Source organism: Antrostomus carolinensis, unplaced genomic scaffold (assembly GCF_000700745.2).
Source record: "Antrostomus carolinensis isolate BGI_N321 unplaced genomic scaffold, ASM70074v2 scaffold8095, whole genome shotgun sequence".
In the NCBI taxonomy this organism is placed as follows: Eukaryota; Metazoa; Chordata; class Aves; order Caprimulgiformes; family Caprimulgidae; genus Antrostomus; species Antrostomus carolinensis.
The window spans coordinates 11,000-29,921 of NW_010315702.1; the positions used below are offsets into that span (position 1 = coordinate 11,000).

The 18,922-nt window shown below is 38.6% G+C and overlaps 1 protein-coding gene across 1 annotated transcript in view; it reads left to right on the forward strand.

Annotated features, from left to right (window-relative positions):
* The window catches only part of CDCA2 (cell division cycle associated 2), a 10,607-nt gene extending 10,209 nt beyond the window's left edge, over positions 1–398 (forward strand). The window contains 1 exon segment of the mRNA XM_029084966.1: positions 1–398. This exon segment is cut by the window's left edge and continues 20 nt beyond it. Within this exon segment, the coding sequence (XP_028940799.1) occupies positions 1–398 (398 nt within the window).
* Positions 399–18,922: the final 18,524 nt, after the last annotated feature.

The window sequence follows — 18,922 nt, forward strand, 5'->3', positions numbered from 1 at the left end:
GCATGAGATTACAGAAAGATGCAGAAACTGAAGGACTTGCATGGATTCAAGTACTCAGTGAGACTGAGAACCCTCCCCTGCTAGCTTCTGCTCGCAAAATGAGGAGAACAATAAGCACATCCCTCCTTACAGAATGTGAGAATATTCACTGTAGAGAACAAAATCTCCTCCAGTTTTCAGCACCAGGGAAGGAGAACAATGACTCTGTTAAACTTGCTGATGGTCCTTGCAAAAGACGGAGGAGGAACAGCATGTGTGTATCCACATGTCAAGAAACAAGAACTTGGTCTCAAAGCCAGAGAAGGAGCATAACAAATTCTGTATATAGGAAGGACAGAAATAAGCAAAACCACTCTGAAGAAGTAGAAGTATGTCTTGAAAATAACTCTAACATTTAGAGAGCTCTTAGCTGCATCTGATTTTCTAAAGTGAAGGTCAGTATTAGATTCTTAAGTTCTCTCAAGTCTTAAGTGCTGTTTTCTTCTCTTTCCCACTTTTATTTCCTTACTTATTGTTTCCTTATTAATTTTCTGGATAACTTAGAACTTAGGTGGTGAGACACTGGCCCAGGTTGCCCAGAGAAGCTGTGGCTGCTCCTCCCTGGAAGTGTTCTCGGACAGGTTGGATGAGGCTTTGAGCAACCTGGTCTAGTGGAAGGTGTCCCTGCTGATGGCAGGGGAGTTGGGACTGGATGAGGTTTAAGGTCCCTTCCAACCCAAACCAGTCTGGGATTCTATGAGAACTGATTTCCTTGTCTTGATGACTAAAATTCTTGAAGATCAGAACTGTGTGGAAGCCCTAGCTTGGCTCAGAGCATTGGTCTGGTAGACAGTCATGGCAGGTAATCAAGAGGATCAAAACATTTTTCTCCCATGATGAACTGAATTTGACATCACCTCTTTATTGTAGTCTACATCCTTGCTTACATGTTTTCATACTTTAGTGCTGTCTATAGAGTATTACCAATTAAACAGTGCTAGTATTATAAAAAACTTGACAAATTACTTTCTCTGCAACATCAAGTTCAGTCATCTCAAGGAGGCAGAGACTGATTTTTCTCAGCTGGAAGGATTGCTCTAGGGGCTGGTGAATTTTGCTGCAAGATACAGCAGTGAGACAAGACACAACATTTAAATAATGTTTATGCATGTTATCACAGTCTGAGATGTTCTTGTGTTTGGATAAATGTTTACAATTGTGGTACCTGCACTGTAGTGTGGGATTTTTGCCCTTGAAACTCAGTGGTGATTGTTAGACTCGATGTGTTCAGCAGACCATCTTGCTACGGTTGCTGTGCTCTCAGATGCACATCTATATGCATTTATACAGTCAATATATGGAGACGTGTCAGCAAACACGTGAGATTCTCAGCTGTTTCAAGTAAAGAGGAACAAATTTAATAGTTGAAAAATAACAGTCTGATGACAAATTACTTTGCTGATAGGGCTCTTAATTTTTTTTTTTATTTTTTTTAATTTTATTTTTTTTGAAGAAACATTATTCAAGCTCAAGATTTTGTTATATTTCTGAAGTTTACTTGAAGTAGACAAAAAGTGAATTTGTCTTTGGTAGTTAAACCATGATATTGTGAAGTATGCCCTTTCAGCTGGAATTGCTTGAAGTGTTGATGTTTCCCATGTGCTTGATCATTCCTTATAAATTGCTTTGGAAATCTGCATGAATTTTCTTCCAGATTTCAAAAAATATCCTAAAAAACCTCTTGAGATTCTCTGCAAATAAGAAAGAAATCACTTCTGGCTTGAAGGGGAGGTGTAGAAGGCGGGGAAGCTGTTACCATCTTCTGAAAAGACTACTGTACCTTCTGGCCACGAGCAAGGGTAGAGTTCCTATAAGTAAGACTAATTTTTGTGTTAGAAATAGTTAATGAATTCTGCTTCTCTGGTGTGAAGGTTGGTCAACAACAAAAAAAAAGCTTTTAAAATTAATGTTATATACAATTAAGATTTAAAAAATTACCTTGGCTAAGGAAAGTGAAACATTCATCATACAATAAAGCTCTGCTTCATTTCTGGACTTTTCCAATCTTCACTTGATGTGTACTAAATACAGTGCATATTATTCAGCAGTTGACCTGTCATCTTACCGTTGTCATTTTTCTAGTTTGAACAATGTAATAAAAAGTGATGACTGTAGGTGGTCTACTTAAACATTCGCTGTTACTTTCATTTTTCATACTGTTCTGTTTCAGCTCTAATGCCAGCTTGAAGGAAATAGCTTTCTGTTGAAAATGATCTCTTCTGTGACCTTGTTTTTAACATTATTGATGTGGAATAAAATACTTTATGTACTTGGCTGCATTTATAAAGCTTAAAAGCAAACAGACCAGTTTCATTTTTATGAACATTTTACTTTTCTCTACAGACATCCTCAGTTTTTCTCAAGACAAGAAGTCCTAAGGCAACTTGAAAGAAACTTCACTACTTAGAGCAGCATAAGATGAACAGCATTTAGAAACATTACTGAAGTTATCAAAACGGGTTCCTTGATGTTTTATTTTCAGGTTTGCTTTTGTGTCATAAGGAAAATTTTAGATTTGGAAACGGAATGGGAATAGTTACTGGGGTTGAATCTCGTGACAGCAGTATGCTGGTTCACCAGGAGAGGGCAGTCTGACATGAGTTTTTATGGTTGTAACTGAGTTTGAAAATATTATCATGTACAAAATCTTTGAAGAGATACTAGCTAAAGTGAAAATCTAAAGATCCTTCAGATTAAAACTAATAATGGCTGCTACTTCTAGCATTAAAATAAAAAAAAATCAAAGGAGCAACTGAGCTGTCTGGAAAAGTGAAATGCTGATGCACTGCATTCAGGTATGGCTTTCTGTATGGAAACATTGCATTCTTCAACACAGTAGAGCACTACAGTTGCAGCTGAGATGTTTGAGTTTACCTTCCTGGTTTTAGATATCAAATCTAGCAGTGAGTGAAACCTTTGGAGACTGTGGGTGTCTGAAACTGAATACCAGACTTGAATAGTCAGGTCAAGTGAAGAGTTGTCCCGGAGGAAGAGGCAATAAACTACTAGTATGTATGATACTAGAGGGCTTAATCTACAATGCTGCCTGGAAGGTGCTTTTTGTGACACTGCTGTCCTCTGCATCAGTCACAGCAGCAATAGAAGAGAATTCTCCCTTGAGGGTTTTTTGAGTGGATAGGCTAAGTGCACTTCAGATGTGAAGTGTGAGTAAAGTCACAAATACAAGAGCAAAGGAAGAAGAAGAAAACAAGGCCAGGATTTTCCTCCTGGTACAGCTTGATTGAAAAGGGTTGTTAGGAATCACACGTAGATGCTTGATGGCAGTTTGCATGGCTTTTATGAGGGTGAGGTTGGAACCTATGGAGACTTAAAGAGGTTGCAGTTAACAGGACTTAGTCTGGAGAGGACTTGAGAGGAGACAAGTCTTCAGTTACACGTGAGGTTGTGTAAGTGGGGGTGTAATAATCTGTTCTCCATATATGTCCTGAATGGGACAAGAAATAATGTGTTTAAATTAGAGAAAAATGTCTCTGTTAAACACTAAGAAAAAGTTGTAACAGCAGAGATAGCTGAGCACAGGAATACATTACCTCGGGAAGTTGTGGAATCTCCATCACTGGAGGCTTTTAAGTACAGATTAAACAAATATCTGTCAGGAATGACATACGATCCTTCCTAGGGGTAAGGATAGGGCCTGGATGGCCTCTTGAGGTCTCTTCTGGCTGTGTTTTCTGATTGCTAGAGATTAGGGTTGCAAGAGGTGATTTGGGACTTGCCTGATAGTTAAGACCTGAGATAGAATCTGTCATGGAATAGGGAGCCGGAGAATTGCTGACACTGGGGGCTGTTCAGCATGGGAAGGAACTGGGGAATTTGGGAGAGAGCTGTTCATGCAAGGCTAGCAAAATGGTCTTAGTACTTTAAACATTCAGATCTCATGTGACTCGCTGCTCTTCCTCAGAAGAGTCTCTCTGTAGCCTTCTTAAATAGAGTAACCCACAACTTTGTGGCCCTGCTGCTATGCAGGACGTGTGAACAGCAGAGTGAACAATGCTGGTCCGTTTTCAGATTTGCTTTTCTAAAATGGAGTTAACATTAACCTTTGAATGAGCAGCAACTTCACTATTGCTGTTCAATCAACAGAAGAACTTTCTGAAGTGGTCTCTTGTCTTTGTTGCCATGTGAAGGTGTAGGATTTAAAATTAAGATATATTGTGTGCAAGTGTGGACAGGTCTCAAGAGTCAAGATATTTTGAGTTTGTGTTTCTAGTTTTCAGCTGTTAATTGCAGCGCTATCTGGAACAGATTTTAATGGTGTTCTGTCACATCAGGTTAGCTTAGTCACGCTAACACAACCCGCAGTTTTATTTGCAAGGAAGTTTTTGGACAGAAGAATGCACCAAGTCAGCAGTGTTAAAACTAAGTTGTGTTTTGATGGGTGAAGCACCACTACAGAGTATGTTAGACTGGGGGGTCGGCTGGTGCAGTCTCCCCATGTGAAGGCCAGCCCTTGTAGCCTTCAATTTAAATCACTGCTTTGACTTTTTTTTGGTGCAGTACTGAACTCCATGTCCAATCTGTGTATTACAGTTGCATCTAAATAAACCTATGGTGTTGGCCTACTCCCTTTCACCTCTCATCTTCTCTCCTTACTCTTCTAAAGGGAGGCTTTTTCTCTCTTTAGGGTGTTGTTCTATAGATTATTTTATGTTTAAAGCTACTTCACTAACGTTAAGTGCTGTATGGTGCAGACTTCCAATGGTTTCAGGTATGGTAATAGCTAGCACTAAGTGTATATTGCTGAATAATTGCATTTAACAGATTGCCATGTAATTATCATGCTCTGACTGCCATAGAGGACAAGTGGTGGGTCCTAGAAAGACTGATTATTTTGCCACTCTGTAATTATGATGTCTTTAATAAGTAAGAGTAATTACATACCACTTTTGTGCTATCCTATGAAGTGCAGTCTTGATACATTTTCAAATAGCTGAATATCTGACAACTAGCAGTAAGGAGTATTTCACTGGAATGGCCTTCCCTGGAATTTGCTTAATGTTAGCTGAAGATACAAAGAACAACAATACTTATACTTGAATTCTTCAGAAGCTTTTAAAGGGAGAGTGTTAGTGTTTTCCAGGAATTATTTTATGCTAATATTTTGCTATAATTAAGATGCACTTAAGTCACAAAAGTGGAGATGATATGACCAAGCTTTCTCACATGTGAGGTAACAGAAGTAAAATAGTTTTCTCAACCTGACAGTTATGGTAAGCAGGGGAAAGAAAGTAACAAGAATACTAGATGCCCTTTTTTTAAGTTTAAAATAATCAATTGTAAATAAAACTTCATCTAGTTGTCAGCTGATTTTTCTCTGCTTGCTTCTGACTAATTGTGCAATAGGAGAGGATACTGAAACACCTAAGTGTTGCATATAAATTTCTCTATTGTGCATTCATCTAGTCTAGTTGTTGTTTAGAAATGCACTAAAATATTTGTGCCTTAATCTTCCTCCTTCTCACTCTCAATCCTCTAGTGCTCTTACAGTTCACTTAGACCTGGAAAGACTTTAGTGATGAACTGATCTATGCACGAGGAAGCAAACAGAAAAGCATTGTTAGATCTGTGTGTAAGGAAATGGAGAGAGGAGGAAAAAAAAAAGCCATTGAAGTATGCCAAGTATAGCTTAAGCACACAGGAACAGGAGTGGGTAGTGAAAGAAATTTCATTTTCAAGCTGCTAACAGGTAGGTAAGCAATGGAAATCAATCTAAAAACAAACTGTAAAGTGTAGTTGGGTATTCCTCCAAATTGCACGTTTTTTAAAATTAGGAGGTAAACAGTGCAAATCAAAATGTTTAAATTTGAAATAAGGTAAGGTCTAATTTCACTGTGTCCCAGTGGAAAAGATGGAGTTGTGCCTGTGACTTATAGACAAGAAGGCTAATGTATTAGTTTTGTAATTAAGTCCTGTAAATTGTGCATAACAGAGCAATTAACTACTTTAACCAAGGTTTGGAGAGGGAAGAAGAAAAACCTGTGTGCACTGGGAGTGAGGGCATGGAACATATTCCCTAACTCAAACCTGAAAAACCTGGTGTTAGTCTTGGGTTATTTCCAGTGACCCCTTGACTCCCATCTTCCTGCCCCCTGCACAGATTTGGAACTGGTCAGCCATTTTTGTTTTTGGAAGGGAGAGGAGACAGATATAATGAATGGCTTTTATTGTGCAATATTTCAAAACCTTTTTGACTGCATTCGGATGGGATGGAAAATGTTCTACCCTGCGCTGCAGCCAAAATAAACAAAACATATTCCCTAAACCTGGATGTGTGTTTCACTCAAACTGGCAGTAGTTAGAGCTCTACTCTTAAACAAGAATTTAGTTTGACAATTTTTAGGCCTTGTTCAGCTGAATGTAACAGCCAAAGAAAATACTTGGAAAAAAAATTAAATAATACACATATTTACAGCTTGCAGGTGGCATTAATTTTTGTCGTTCATAGTATTTAGTTTTAAGAAGCCCTGTTAGTTGGGCTATATCATAGATTTAAAAAAAAATATTCTTAATTGTCTTTTTTTTTTTTTTTTTAATTAGTTTTTTTATGAGAATAGTCATTCTGAAGAAAAATACATTTTATGTAGCTCCCTGATGGGTGATAAATAGTTGTGATTCAAGGCTTTAAAAGTTTAGGGTCTACCAAGAAACTGAAAATTCTACAAACACAAGACCCAGCAAACGAGCAGTAAAACCTCTTGACAGAAGCCTGCTATGGACTGGCTTCCACCTCCACTCAAGTTTAGCTTAAATACCCTCTTTATGGTGCAGGCTTACTGCTGGTTTTTAGCATTGCCAGACACTTCAGTGAAGACTTTGTGCTTTGTAACTGAGATAATTCATGTTGTGCAACATGTTTTATAGTCTGAACAATCATATTTATTAGTATTAATAATAATAATAACAACAACAACAACTTTTAATTGAGTCACCTATGCCCAGAGGCCTCCCAAGTATTGTAACAATGAAAGCCTAAAACTTGCCAAAACAGACCCTATGCCTGGACAACCCCCACCCTGCAAACAGATTTTTTATTCCTCATAATCCCACCCTACAAGCAAAATCCCTTTGAACAAAAAATATGTAAAACTCTTAATGATTTTAAGTAGATAAATGAGCCTAATTTTAAAATCATTATGATTAAATAATTAAGGATTACAAACAAGGTATCTCAAAGTCTGAAGAGAAGTTGCAAGAACAAATAGTGATCATTCCTGGAAAGCCCTAATGATGTAGTAAACTAAACAAGCTAGGAATAGGAAAACTGGGCTCGTTGTTCCCTCTGTGGTCTGGGTTTGATTTTGTGCTGTTCTTGAATTAAGTTGTTACTCAGTTTTGTTGCTCTTTGTCTTTCATTTATTTGCCAGCACATGTAACATCAGGGTGAAAATTATGGATCTAATATCACCATCCATTAAATCAACTGAGTTCTACTGAAGATACTTTTGAAGCCACGCTTCACTCTGTCATAAATAACCTGCTTGTGTCATACAAATGTTTGGACAAACAAATGCACTTAGTTCCATGGTCAGAAGGTCAGTAATGCTGAGTTTTGGTAGTAAATAATATTCACTAATGCAAATCTATTAAGGTTGTAAGGGAATTCATGTTTGAACTGTGACTTGGATATGTTGAATATCCTCGTGTGTGCTATTGAGGAAAAAGTAATGGTGTGGGTACAAATATTAATGATGAATTAAAAGGTCATTTTGCTCTCCTCAAGAAAAAAAAAAAACCCTAAGTACCTATGGTGTGTTTGGCAGGGAAAGCTTTGTAAGGTTTATTTAAGGAGTAGGTTATGTACGTGTAGCTTATCTTAATGCTAAGCATTATATAACACAAGCTATGGAATGTAAGTCTCAAATGTTCACTTTACATTTGTCTTTTGCATCTCTCCCACTGCTTGCTCCTCACAGTAGATAGAGGTCTGTTGTACCTTGCTGACTTTCCCTGCATCACTCTGCTCCACTGCCTCAGATTTGGAGTCTGCCTCACTTATCTTGCTTCTGTCTTCCCAATACTTCCTGCTCTTGCTTAATACACTGATGTCCAGCTCTTGCTAGTCACAAAAATTACAAGTTGGTTCATGGAGTGACAATCCTAAAAGGGAAGCAAAGCAGTCAGTAGCACAGAGAATGTATGCAAACACAAGATACTGCGAGTTAAGCAAATCAAAGCGTTGCTGCCAGGAACTTTTTCTAATGCTTGGCATAATGCCTCTTAATAGAGCCACAAAAAGGCTTCGTCACAGCCAGATCTGTGGTGTTAAGTGCCTTGGAATTGCACCTTTGTATAAGAGTTACAGAAAATGATAAGGCTAGCTAGAGGCAGAATTAAATATGTGGTTTCATACTGACACACTGAATAGCCAAAGCCTTAAATTGTTCCTCTTTTATTAGCAAAGAAAATCTCTGCTTCCGAAAATTTCTTTTTTTTCTCATTCCACTAAGGCTCAGCAAAGGCTGGAGACTTGGGGTGGCAGTTGAGGAGAAGCCTTAAACTAAATCTTAAAACTTTCCATTTCCATATTTTTAGCCTGCCTTTCTTCTGCTTTCAGTATCGAGTGCAGCGCAACTAGTATGACCGTGCCAAAAGCTGTTTAAACAATATTAAGATGTTTTCTTCAAACTTCTCCCTAGGAAGATACTCTTTTTCGAGAGGAATGTTTTCCCTGGAGCATTACATCATGAATTGGTTCAGTTCTTGGAGTAAGAAATTGGACCAAATGGTGGAGAAGGTCTCCAGGGGAAACATACTTATGCTGTTAAGTATTCCCACCAGAAAGCTTAGAAACCGCTTACATATTACCATTCTGTCCACATTTAGCCTTTCACCTTACTGCAGCTGAACAGAGGGAAGGGGGGTGCTTAGACTTTTTTAAGGAAACTTGAACCTTCTTTGTTTTTGTCATTACATTTTTCCCCACTCTTATTGTATCTTGTGAACTGAACTCTGCTAAGGGAATGTCTCATTTTTTTTTTTGACGGTAAATGCTGCATAAAGATGTGTTTGTTTTGTATGCAAACTGGTAATGAAATCTTAATTATGAAATCTTAATTATGAACGCTTCCCTGGAAACTCTGAATTTAAGGGGTTTTTTTTTGAGGATTAAAATGAGAGGAACCTCTGAGAAGACCAGAGGATGGAGGGATTTGGGTGGATTAATGGGACAGCAGTTATATGAACAACGTCTGAGCTGTAGGAGTATTGCATTTCCTCTTGTGTACGGACTGGTTCCCCATCAAAGATGGAGGCACTTGATATGGTTTCCTATATCAAATGAAAATCTCAGAAAAAGACAAATACACTCCTTAAATTTAGTAGTGCAGATCAACAGATTTTTTTATTTATTTATTTTTTTAATATGGCAGTTGTACTCTGTAGAATTATTCTTTGAAAGCTGCTAAACTTGCAATTTCACAAAGATCCGCATTTTGTTTTGCAGCCAGTTAAGGTCCTAAAAGCATATTCCAGGTGCAAGTTACATTTGGAAAGTTTTGAATTGTGCATCTTTAGTTCACACTATTACCTTACAGGATAGAAAATGAAAATACATACCAGTGTCATAAAACTTAGAAGAATAACTTCCTGGACAAACGTGTCCCAGGGCAGGACACTTAGTGGTTCGAGTTGTGTTCCTATCGGTATTTTTGGCAAACCATCTTCTACTGTCCCAGATTTGATGGGCAAAGAAAGTATTTTAGTATCTTAGATCTCTTGTTGGACACTTTCAATCACTCCTTAGAAAAACCAAAACAAACAAAAGCTTAATTGAATTTTATTTTCTCACTCAAAGGGTATGATACTCCACAATCACAAAATACTGAAGAGAAGGTCAAGCCCTACAGATGCTTTCTCTGTTCCTATTTGATATCTAATCTTTCGAAAAGGTGGGGTTTTTTTTAAGGGAAAAAAAAAAAAATCCCAGGCAGACTAGCTGTTTGTAAGAAGAAGGACCATTAAGCTCGTCCAGCTGCTGAGGGAGTGGCACTAAAAGTGGTGACTGGAAATTGGCACAAGATTGTAAAAGACTTCTGCCAAAACATATTTAAATTATGTAATCATATTAAATACACAGTAATTACACTGTGCATATTATTGCTACATTCAGGTTATGAAATCATTCAATAAAGAAGTGTATAGTAGATAATTCAAGACTGTAAAAACAGAGAGACTGTTGTGAAGCGTATGAAATCTGAGGAAGTACTCGTGTTGGGTTCTAGATGAGCATATAAGTGCTACTATATTATTCCAATAGGGAAAAAAAGGCGTGATTGTAAGATCAGCTCTGGGACCTGTGGTCCAGAACCCTGGTGCAACCAGCTATTTGGATGATTCATTTCTGACATAGAACAAACGCAGCAAAGTCGATAACGGTGCAGACTTCTGACACTGGCAATTCCCAGCGCTTCTGAAGCTTCTCATGCAGCAGATGGGCTGTTTGGTCTGCAATCCTTCTGCCATCTCCAGAGCAAGTGACAAGTCATGTTAGTGTTCTTTATTGTTGGTGCTTCTCCAAAAATAAAGCTCAGTCATCTGCACAGCATAATCAGCTGTGAGGCAGGACCAGAACTTCTACTGGAGTTCCCCGTATGCTCCATGCAAAATTGTAGTCCTGCAAATGTTTCCACTTGGAAATTACCTGGGTTTGGAGAATTTGTGTTCTTAGGAGTTTGAGAGAAATTATCACTAGCAATCAAGTTTAGATTCTACCGACACTTTTATTTTCATTCACAAACTCATTCCAATTAAAACATTGTCCTTTGCAGCAGGCTTTTTATTTTAATGTCTCCCAGAATATGTGGTTTATAATACACTTCTGCTTAAAAATTCTGAACACTTATGAATATTTGGTAGAATGGCCACTTAATCTTCCTGATGCTGTTAAAATGTAAAAAGATATATTTACCTTTGCTTCCTTTCTTAGCCATTTTTTCACTGCAGAACAAACTTTTTAAAACTGATTGCACCAGATGATTTAGCAGTATGGCCAAATAGTCCCTGCTTGATTAAGATGGATGGTAGCTGTATTTGCAGCAATAGTAATTAAGACTCCCATGGCAAGCAAGGAAAAATAACAAATTAATCTAAAGAGCTTATGGGGAAACTCTTTAAATTGAAAAGTGTTCTTAAAATCCAAAATTCCATAACACTAGTAAAATCTTAGTTTATTAAAACTCACAGAATTATTAAAATCCAAATTATTTTTATTGCATTTGTTTTTATATTTTGATTTGTGCCCTTTTAAATATTATTTAAAATGTCACAGAAACTTAAGACCTGGGTTTTTCAACACAGAATAGACACTTTCAGTTAAATCACAAGGTCTCTTCAAAATGAAATGAACTGTGTTCATAGTCTATTTTTAATAGTTGTTTTACTTGATACATGCAGATGACAAGATGTCTTTCTATCACAGGAACATTTCATTTCTAGATTGCATTGTCTTGGTCAGGAATACCTTCTCAAAATTCATTGCAAATGAAGCCTGCATGGCCTGAAAAACATTACAAGGGCTCCTAGTCCTGAGCGTGTTTTGCTCATGACACTCTCGAGCTCTCTTGATACTGCACAAGTCCTTTCATAGCTCGGTGCCTCAGTTTGTACGTGTGTAAAATGAGATGTCCACCTCTTGAAGGCAGTGGAAAGTATATTTACAGTGTGCAAAACCTTTGACACAATCACTAAGCTGTTCCTGGTTTTAACTATTTCTATACCAGGTCTATCTCTGTTGCAGAAGTGAAGCATTTAATGTCTGATGGTCAGCGGCATTAATGCTGTTGCTGTTCAGGTGCAACTGACGGAAAAAGCCCAAATGATTTAAGGGTGGTACTACTTTTAGAAGAGAGGTGGCTTGTTCAGCTTTTTAAGGTCCTTAAGATAATGTCTTTTATATCTATGATTGATTTATTTGATATTTATGCAGTTGGCAGTGGGATTTGAAATATAACATAAGCACTTCCTGAGATGTCAGTACTCCGATGTTAGTGGTCTGAACAAGGATGTAATTCATATCTGCAGGTGCTTACTCTGGTATCAAACACTTCAATAACATCATGCTTGTGGAATCCGGCACTCCCCAGTGTCCCATTTGTATCCTGATATGCCCACGTCTTTCCTATGTGTGTTTTTCTTTCTTAAGGAGCTCTCATTTCCTTCAATAGGATATGTTTTATTTCATCCTTTTTCCTGCATTTACTCATATTAATGTCACCGCATTCACTGGTAATAGCTCGGCTTGGAAATAACCCGTGTATCCCTGAAAACACTGGGCCTGAAATTCAATGCCTGGGATACTTTATTAAGAAAGAATAGATGTTTAAGTGAAGGGAGCTAATAATTTCTTTTTGGATTCTAATTTGATCTAACCCATTTGAAGGTGCATCAAGCATGCTCAACCATGACCTGATGGCCCTCCACGTTGTTCTGTTAGGCAGCAGTTGAGAGTGCTGGCATGGAAGTTTTCTGGGGCTTTTCTGCTAAATGGCCATACAATTTGAAACTGGATGCTGGCAGAGGAGTTTACACCTTTTCTAAGATAAAGAGACTGTAGACACCTTTTAGGCTTCTCATACAAGAATTTATTCAGCATGAAAAGGACAGAAGCTGGGTGATAGGTTCTTGCCCATGAGCAAGTCCTGGGAAAGGACTCGATCATGGTGCTTAGATCAGCTGACACTCTTGGGACTATTTTCAGCTACCACAACTGAAATAGGGAGTTTTGCTTGCACTTTATCTGAACATTTTCTAAATGAAACATTATCTTTTTGTAACTCCTTCATCCCTTTCTCCCATTTCACTCCATTTATGAGAAGTGTGAGTTTAGCTTACACTCTGTTTACCTGGTAACAGTCTCTTCACTTGCTTTGCAAAGCACATTTGCACATTTTGTGGGATCTATCTAAGGATAAAGTCTTGTGAAAAGAAGTGATAGCACTTCTCTGGAACTGCATTGTCCCTTTTCCAATTGCTTTGTAGCCATGAGTCTTAATAAGCCTCTGACATGGAAGAACTTGAGACTTAAAACAGGTTATAGAGTTGATTACCAAATATGACAGTGACAGAAGGGATTTCAGAACCTCCAAAATGCCAGAGCAAGTTTTTAGTTAGGAGGCCACTTTGGAGAAGCATTTTGATTAAATATATTGGAGTGTTCAGTGTATGAAATATTTTTATTTCCTGTCATTATCTTGGTACAATTACAAGTGCTTTTTTATTATTTTTATGGATGTGCTCATCAGCTGTAGCTTTTCCCATCCCTGTGGGAATTTCCCTGCCCTGAAAAGCTGAACTTCACAATATCTAGTAAAAACTAAATTTTTTTCCCAGCTGATAAGTAGTGGAACACCAGAGTCCCCAGTTAACAGTGCTCTACTTGGGGAAATTTTACAAGCCGTAATCTGCTTGAACAACTCACTTGGGTAAGTTGGTGCTTCGTTGTAAACTCTCAGAGGCAACTCATCTGGGAAACTGCAATGAACAGAAACGCTACAGAATGAAGAGTCTTGCTGGCAACTTGAGCTACCCCCTTTACAAGGTATAGGATCTGTATGTATACATTTTGCTGTGGCACCAGCCCAAGTTTAATGTTTGTTTGCAGCATGAAGTGATACGCGTTACTAATCTTCAGCTGGTGGAGTACATGTTTACAGTGGAAGCAGACCCATTTATATTTTATTGCTGCAACATTTATATTGCAGTGTCACATAGATTTTCTTTCCGAGACATTTTTGCATTAGGCTACATACAAACTGGATTGATTTAGAGATAATCCTTGCTGTGTTAGGTTGACTTTGCCTGAGACTGTGTGCTTTGTTCTTATGTTGTGGTTTTGAGATACGTGAAGGTACAAAGTATGAATAAGTCCAGGAGAAAATAAGCCCTGTAAAGAAGTTTGTAGCCCTGTTAGGATTTTATGAGTCATTCAACAAACCATGTGGTAACAATGTCAATGCAGATAAAACAGCCATCTTCTTCCAAAATCACTGGCTCATACTACTTGAAATAAAGAGAAGCACTTTAGCTTGAGCTGTACAGGAGCTATGACCCAAAAGGTAATTTCCAACTTAATATAATGGAAGACAATGGTGCAATTATGCTGAACCACGTTATGGGTTGGTATGATGAGAATACCCTTATAAGATCTGAGAAGCACAATCTATTGGGGCTTATAAGACACTTAAAACCCCACAGATGGGGATCAGGAGAGGCATACAGTATTCGTGTTATTTCACTCTCACAGTTTATAAATAGCAAAAATGCAATTTCCTGCTTTCATTCAGGGCAGCTGCAAGTCACACTGGCCTGTGGAAAGTGGCCAGTTTGACTCACGATTAAGCCCAAGTGCCACATGCATCTTACCTGCTTCAGCCAAAGCTGTACTTCAGCAAAGTGCTTAATATCTCTCTCTGTCTGTCTCAAATTTCTCCCTTCTTTCCATCACCATACAACTTGTTGGGGTTTTTTTTATTTTAAACATTTTCTTCTATGATCCAGCCTAGAAAATAGGCAATTCTCTGCTACCAGCAGGTGGGGACAGGGGATACAAGACTTTAGCTCTACCATAAAGGAGGAAGAAACAAAACAAAGAGGAATTAATTTAATTTTCTCTCTTCAGCAGGTGGAACAAGTCTGCCTGTCTTAACAAAGTGTATGTTCCTATCCTCCCCTCCATGTAGCCTCTTCTTACTCTTTAAGTTTTTTTTCTTTTAGCTGGCAGGACTTCAGTTAATCTCTCCAGTGAAGTAAGCAAATGCAATTCTTTTGTTTTGTCTTTATAGTGTTTCAAATATCCTAGAGCTTCTAATTCTGTGAGAGGATAGGTTTTCCCTTCACAATTACTTACTGAATGTGCTGAAGGGAAGAAAGAAATAAACAAGTACAGAAATCAAACTTTCATGACTGCCAAGGGTGTGCACTTCCTCTGTGATGTGCTGCATGAAAGCCACACCTCAAAACAGTAAATCTCTGCAGACAAAAGCTCCTTAAAGATTTAGCAGTTACTATGCACAGAGAAAAAGAATGTTGGGACGACTGACTTTGTCCCTTTCAGACAGTTTTAACAAAGTCAAAGAGTAATACACACAGAGAAATGTATACATGTATAGAAATCAATAATGTAATGATTAAATAACCGTGAAGAACCCAAAACATTCAAAAAATTCACAAGTTTTTAACTCCCCCTTTCACAACAGAGGTGGTTGTAACTCCAGATATGCTAAAATTCCAAAAGCAAACTGCTTTTGTGGCCAAACCACCCCCCCCTCGACCACAAAGAAGTGGAATGGCCAGGCCAGAAGGAAATTCAAGACAGGGCAGTTGTGCTGTGTCCTGATGAGTCACCTGTGGAGCAGGCTGGGCTCAGGTGCCTTTGATTACCCCTAATTGCAGTCTTCTCCTCACACTGCGTCTGGTGACACTGGGCTTTGCAGAGGGTAAGTTCTCTGAGAGCATTTTATCCTTAAATTAGTTTTTATATTGACTTTTACCTATTTTTGTGCTCTAATGAATGTAGTTTTGATACCTGAAAGCAGGAGGGGAGAAGCTGTAAGCTTCCTAGGTTTTGGGGGTGCTGTATGGGGGACAAAATTTTACCCTGGAGCTGCCTCAGAGCAAATCCTGCTTTGCACTTGGTGAATGGGATGTGGTATTGCTTTGTGTGTGAAGAAAGCTAATGATGATAATGCTTATCTTCTTCCCCACCATGGTTCTGCTCAGTGGGTGCTGGAATTTGGCTGAATGGTGGCTCTTTGGTTTTTCATTAAATCTATTCCTTGAAGAGATTTTCCTAAGTAATGCCTGAAATAAAAGAAGACCGCAGCTCTGATAGCAGGGTTACCCTTATCCTGCTTTGAGTTTCATTTGGTTTCATGAGGCTGCTTAGGCTTATTTCCTTCTTGAGAGATTGTGGAGTAACTATGAACTTTTGCTGGCCATGCAGTGGAAAAATTCCAGTGTAAAATGCTCTTAGATTATCCACAGCCATGATATAAGGTATGGGCTGTCTCTCAGTAGTTCCTTCACTCACCTCCAGTGATTTTGCTCCAGTTGCAGTCCTGGTTTAACTCCCCTTGGATTTACATTCCCTTCTGCTGGAAGCTGGCTACCAAATCCACTTTCAGATTCTCTCCAAATTTCAGTCTGAGGTCTCAATTCAGTCTGTTTGCAGTTAGGACAGCAGGGTATTGAAGTGTTTGGTCAGCAAAGATATGAGCCAAACATGCCATTGGACTCTGAATGAATTTCAAACATGAATTTGAGCTTTGAATGCCTTAGAGGGCATATTTTTGCTTCTGTGGTGTATGTTGTCTGTAAAAGAGCAAAAGGAGAAGCCTGGTTTTAGTTTAAGTTTTAGTGTAAGAACTAGGAAAATTAGGTAACATTACTTTGTGTACACACTGCTGGGTTTGAGGTCAGCTGAATTCAGGCAACCATCTTGTCTTTCCATCCCCTCCTCCATCTTCAGTGCTGCAAATCACCAGCTGCAAAGGAGTCGTTACCTCAGATTTGAGACACCTGGGTACTTGGTGTTTTGAGGGGGAGGGAAGCAAGCAAGCAGATACACATCTTCTTACCAAAGAATTGCCATGACTAAGCAATTATATGTATCTGGGAAGTGAAAATAATGAAATAAAAGGTTAAGCACTAACACAATCCAATGTTATGCAATTATTAACTCCAAATACAGCCTGTGAACAGTTGGTAGCATGTACCTGTCCTTAATCCTCTGCACATGCAGGAGCCAGATACTTATAAATAGGAACTGCCTTTTGTGGAAAGAGGATGATTTCACTACGTCACTGTACAATATTGATGAAACATCTAAAAGCCTACAGATATCAGAGACAGCAGAGAATGCTTTGTTTCCCATGTTGATTTGTAATGAAATGGAAACTTAGAATTCTCTAATGGAGCACCGTTGAAGCCTTCATTGTTGCTTCCGGATCTGTGGGGAGGGAATTCTGCGGGTCTTTTGGCTCTTCTACTTGGGCCTAGAGAACTCATGAGGACACATTTTCTTGTCTTCTTTGCAGCCCCACACCCTGAGTAAGGTGCGAAGTTGTGTTGCATTTTTTTAGGGTTGTCCACTTCTTACCTTTTTTTCTCTCTACATCAAAATGTTTCTAATAAAGTTGGTAGGTGCTTCCCTTTGGTTCATTTCCTTGCGTTGCACTGAGGTACAGGCACACTCCTGCAGTGGATTTTGGCAGAATGGCTTCCCCTCAATTGTACCAAAGTAGCAAAATAGCCACAAAATAAACCACCAAGTAGTAGTGCTGTCCCTCCTGGCTTTCTCTGGGAACTCTTAAAGCTGTGCAGTAATATGTCTTTGAGCTTAGCTTCTAGAAGCTGTAGAGCTGTGTTGGCGTGATGCTGTGCTCAGATTAATTAGCCCTTCTGCCTAGTTGGTGTATTAGCCTGAAGAGAAAGGCTGGCTGGTGGGACTAAACTGCTTCCTGTCACAGCAAGCTTTTCACAGCTAGCCCAGGTATCTCTGGACAGTTGTTGCATTGTGCCATGCGGACGTGACTACCATGACATAGAGCAAGTTAATTCACCTTTCTGTCCATCTATTTTCCCTTTCACTCTCATGTTTTGTTTCTAGTCTCATAATGACTTAAACACGTGCTTAGCTTTATGCACTGTGCGTAACCCTATTGATGGGCATAAATCTTGTGAGAATAGGGCTCACACATGTGCTTTGGTAAATTTATTCAGTGTATAAACTCAAGCACATGGGTACGTTTTCAGAGGATCAGGGCTTCGGATGCAGGGCAGGATGGTCTTTTACTGTGTGCCTGGACAGTGCAATTTATCATAGCAGGGAATAAAACACGTACATAAATGAGTGCAAGGTGTCTGCCAGTGCAAATCCAGTTGCCTTAAATTGCAAAGGTGGAAGTAATCTTTGAGGATGGGGAGGGGTGGAGGGGAATGAAAAGTTATTAAAAGCAGAAGAGATCTCAAGGAACCCAACTTCGTTTCATTCTTATGAAGAAGCTTTGAATACAATAGGGAAAAAGCATTGGGAGTAATTATCCAAAATGGGTGGCATAAATCCGAGCAGAAAGTAATACATCAGTTTTAAAGCTGCTCATTTCAAACTGTGAGTTAGATTTATTTGACCTGCATTTGGGAGCAAATATTAATGAAAGGGCGAAGGCAGCTTATGGCTCTTTCAGTTCTTTCATTTCCCACTAGATGTCTCCGGTGTAAAAACTAATTATGAATGTTCTTGATTTAATTTGGAAAAAAAATTGGATGAAGCTTTTTTTTTTATTATTTCTTTTAAAGTCTTGTGCTATTGTGCAGTGTACAGCTTAACCCTTGATCTTTCTTCAGTAACTACTTCAGCCTCAAGTATGACACGAGGCCACTTAGAAATTTAGAAATGATGCAGTTAATGCAGTTAATGGATTTTTTAATTTTTTTTTTTTAATAAAGAGTTGTCTGAGTGTTGTGACAATCAAATCTGTATTCCCACCAATTCTTTGACTGGTATCTGTAACATGTAACTTATTTTCCAGCTCTGATGACACATGTTCAGTAGTCTGTGAAACTTCCCTGGTTTTTTTTATTTATCACTGTGTTGGCGTGCTGTATTTGAATTGGGACCTCGTTTTGGAGTTAGTCTTTTCAAAAGCAGCTTTATAAGAAAAAAGTTCTGAGAGAATCTGTAGAAGAGGTTTCTTTTGTCTCACTTACTGTGTGTTAAAATTAATGGGGCTTGAAATAGATACAAGAATCCACTGATGTGGATCTTGCTGCAGAGCTGAGGCTTCATCCTAGAAAAAAGCAGAATTTCAGTTGGCATTTTTCTGTTGCCTGCAGATGAGAAGCCATTAGAAATGCACAAAGTGGGGTC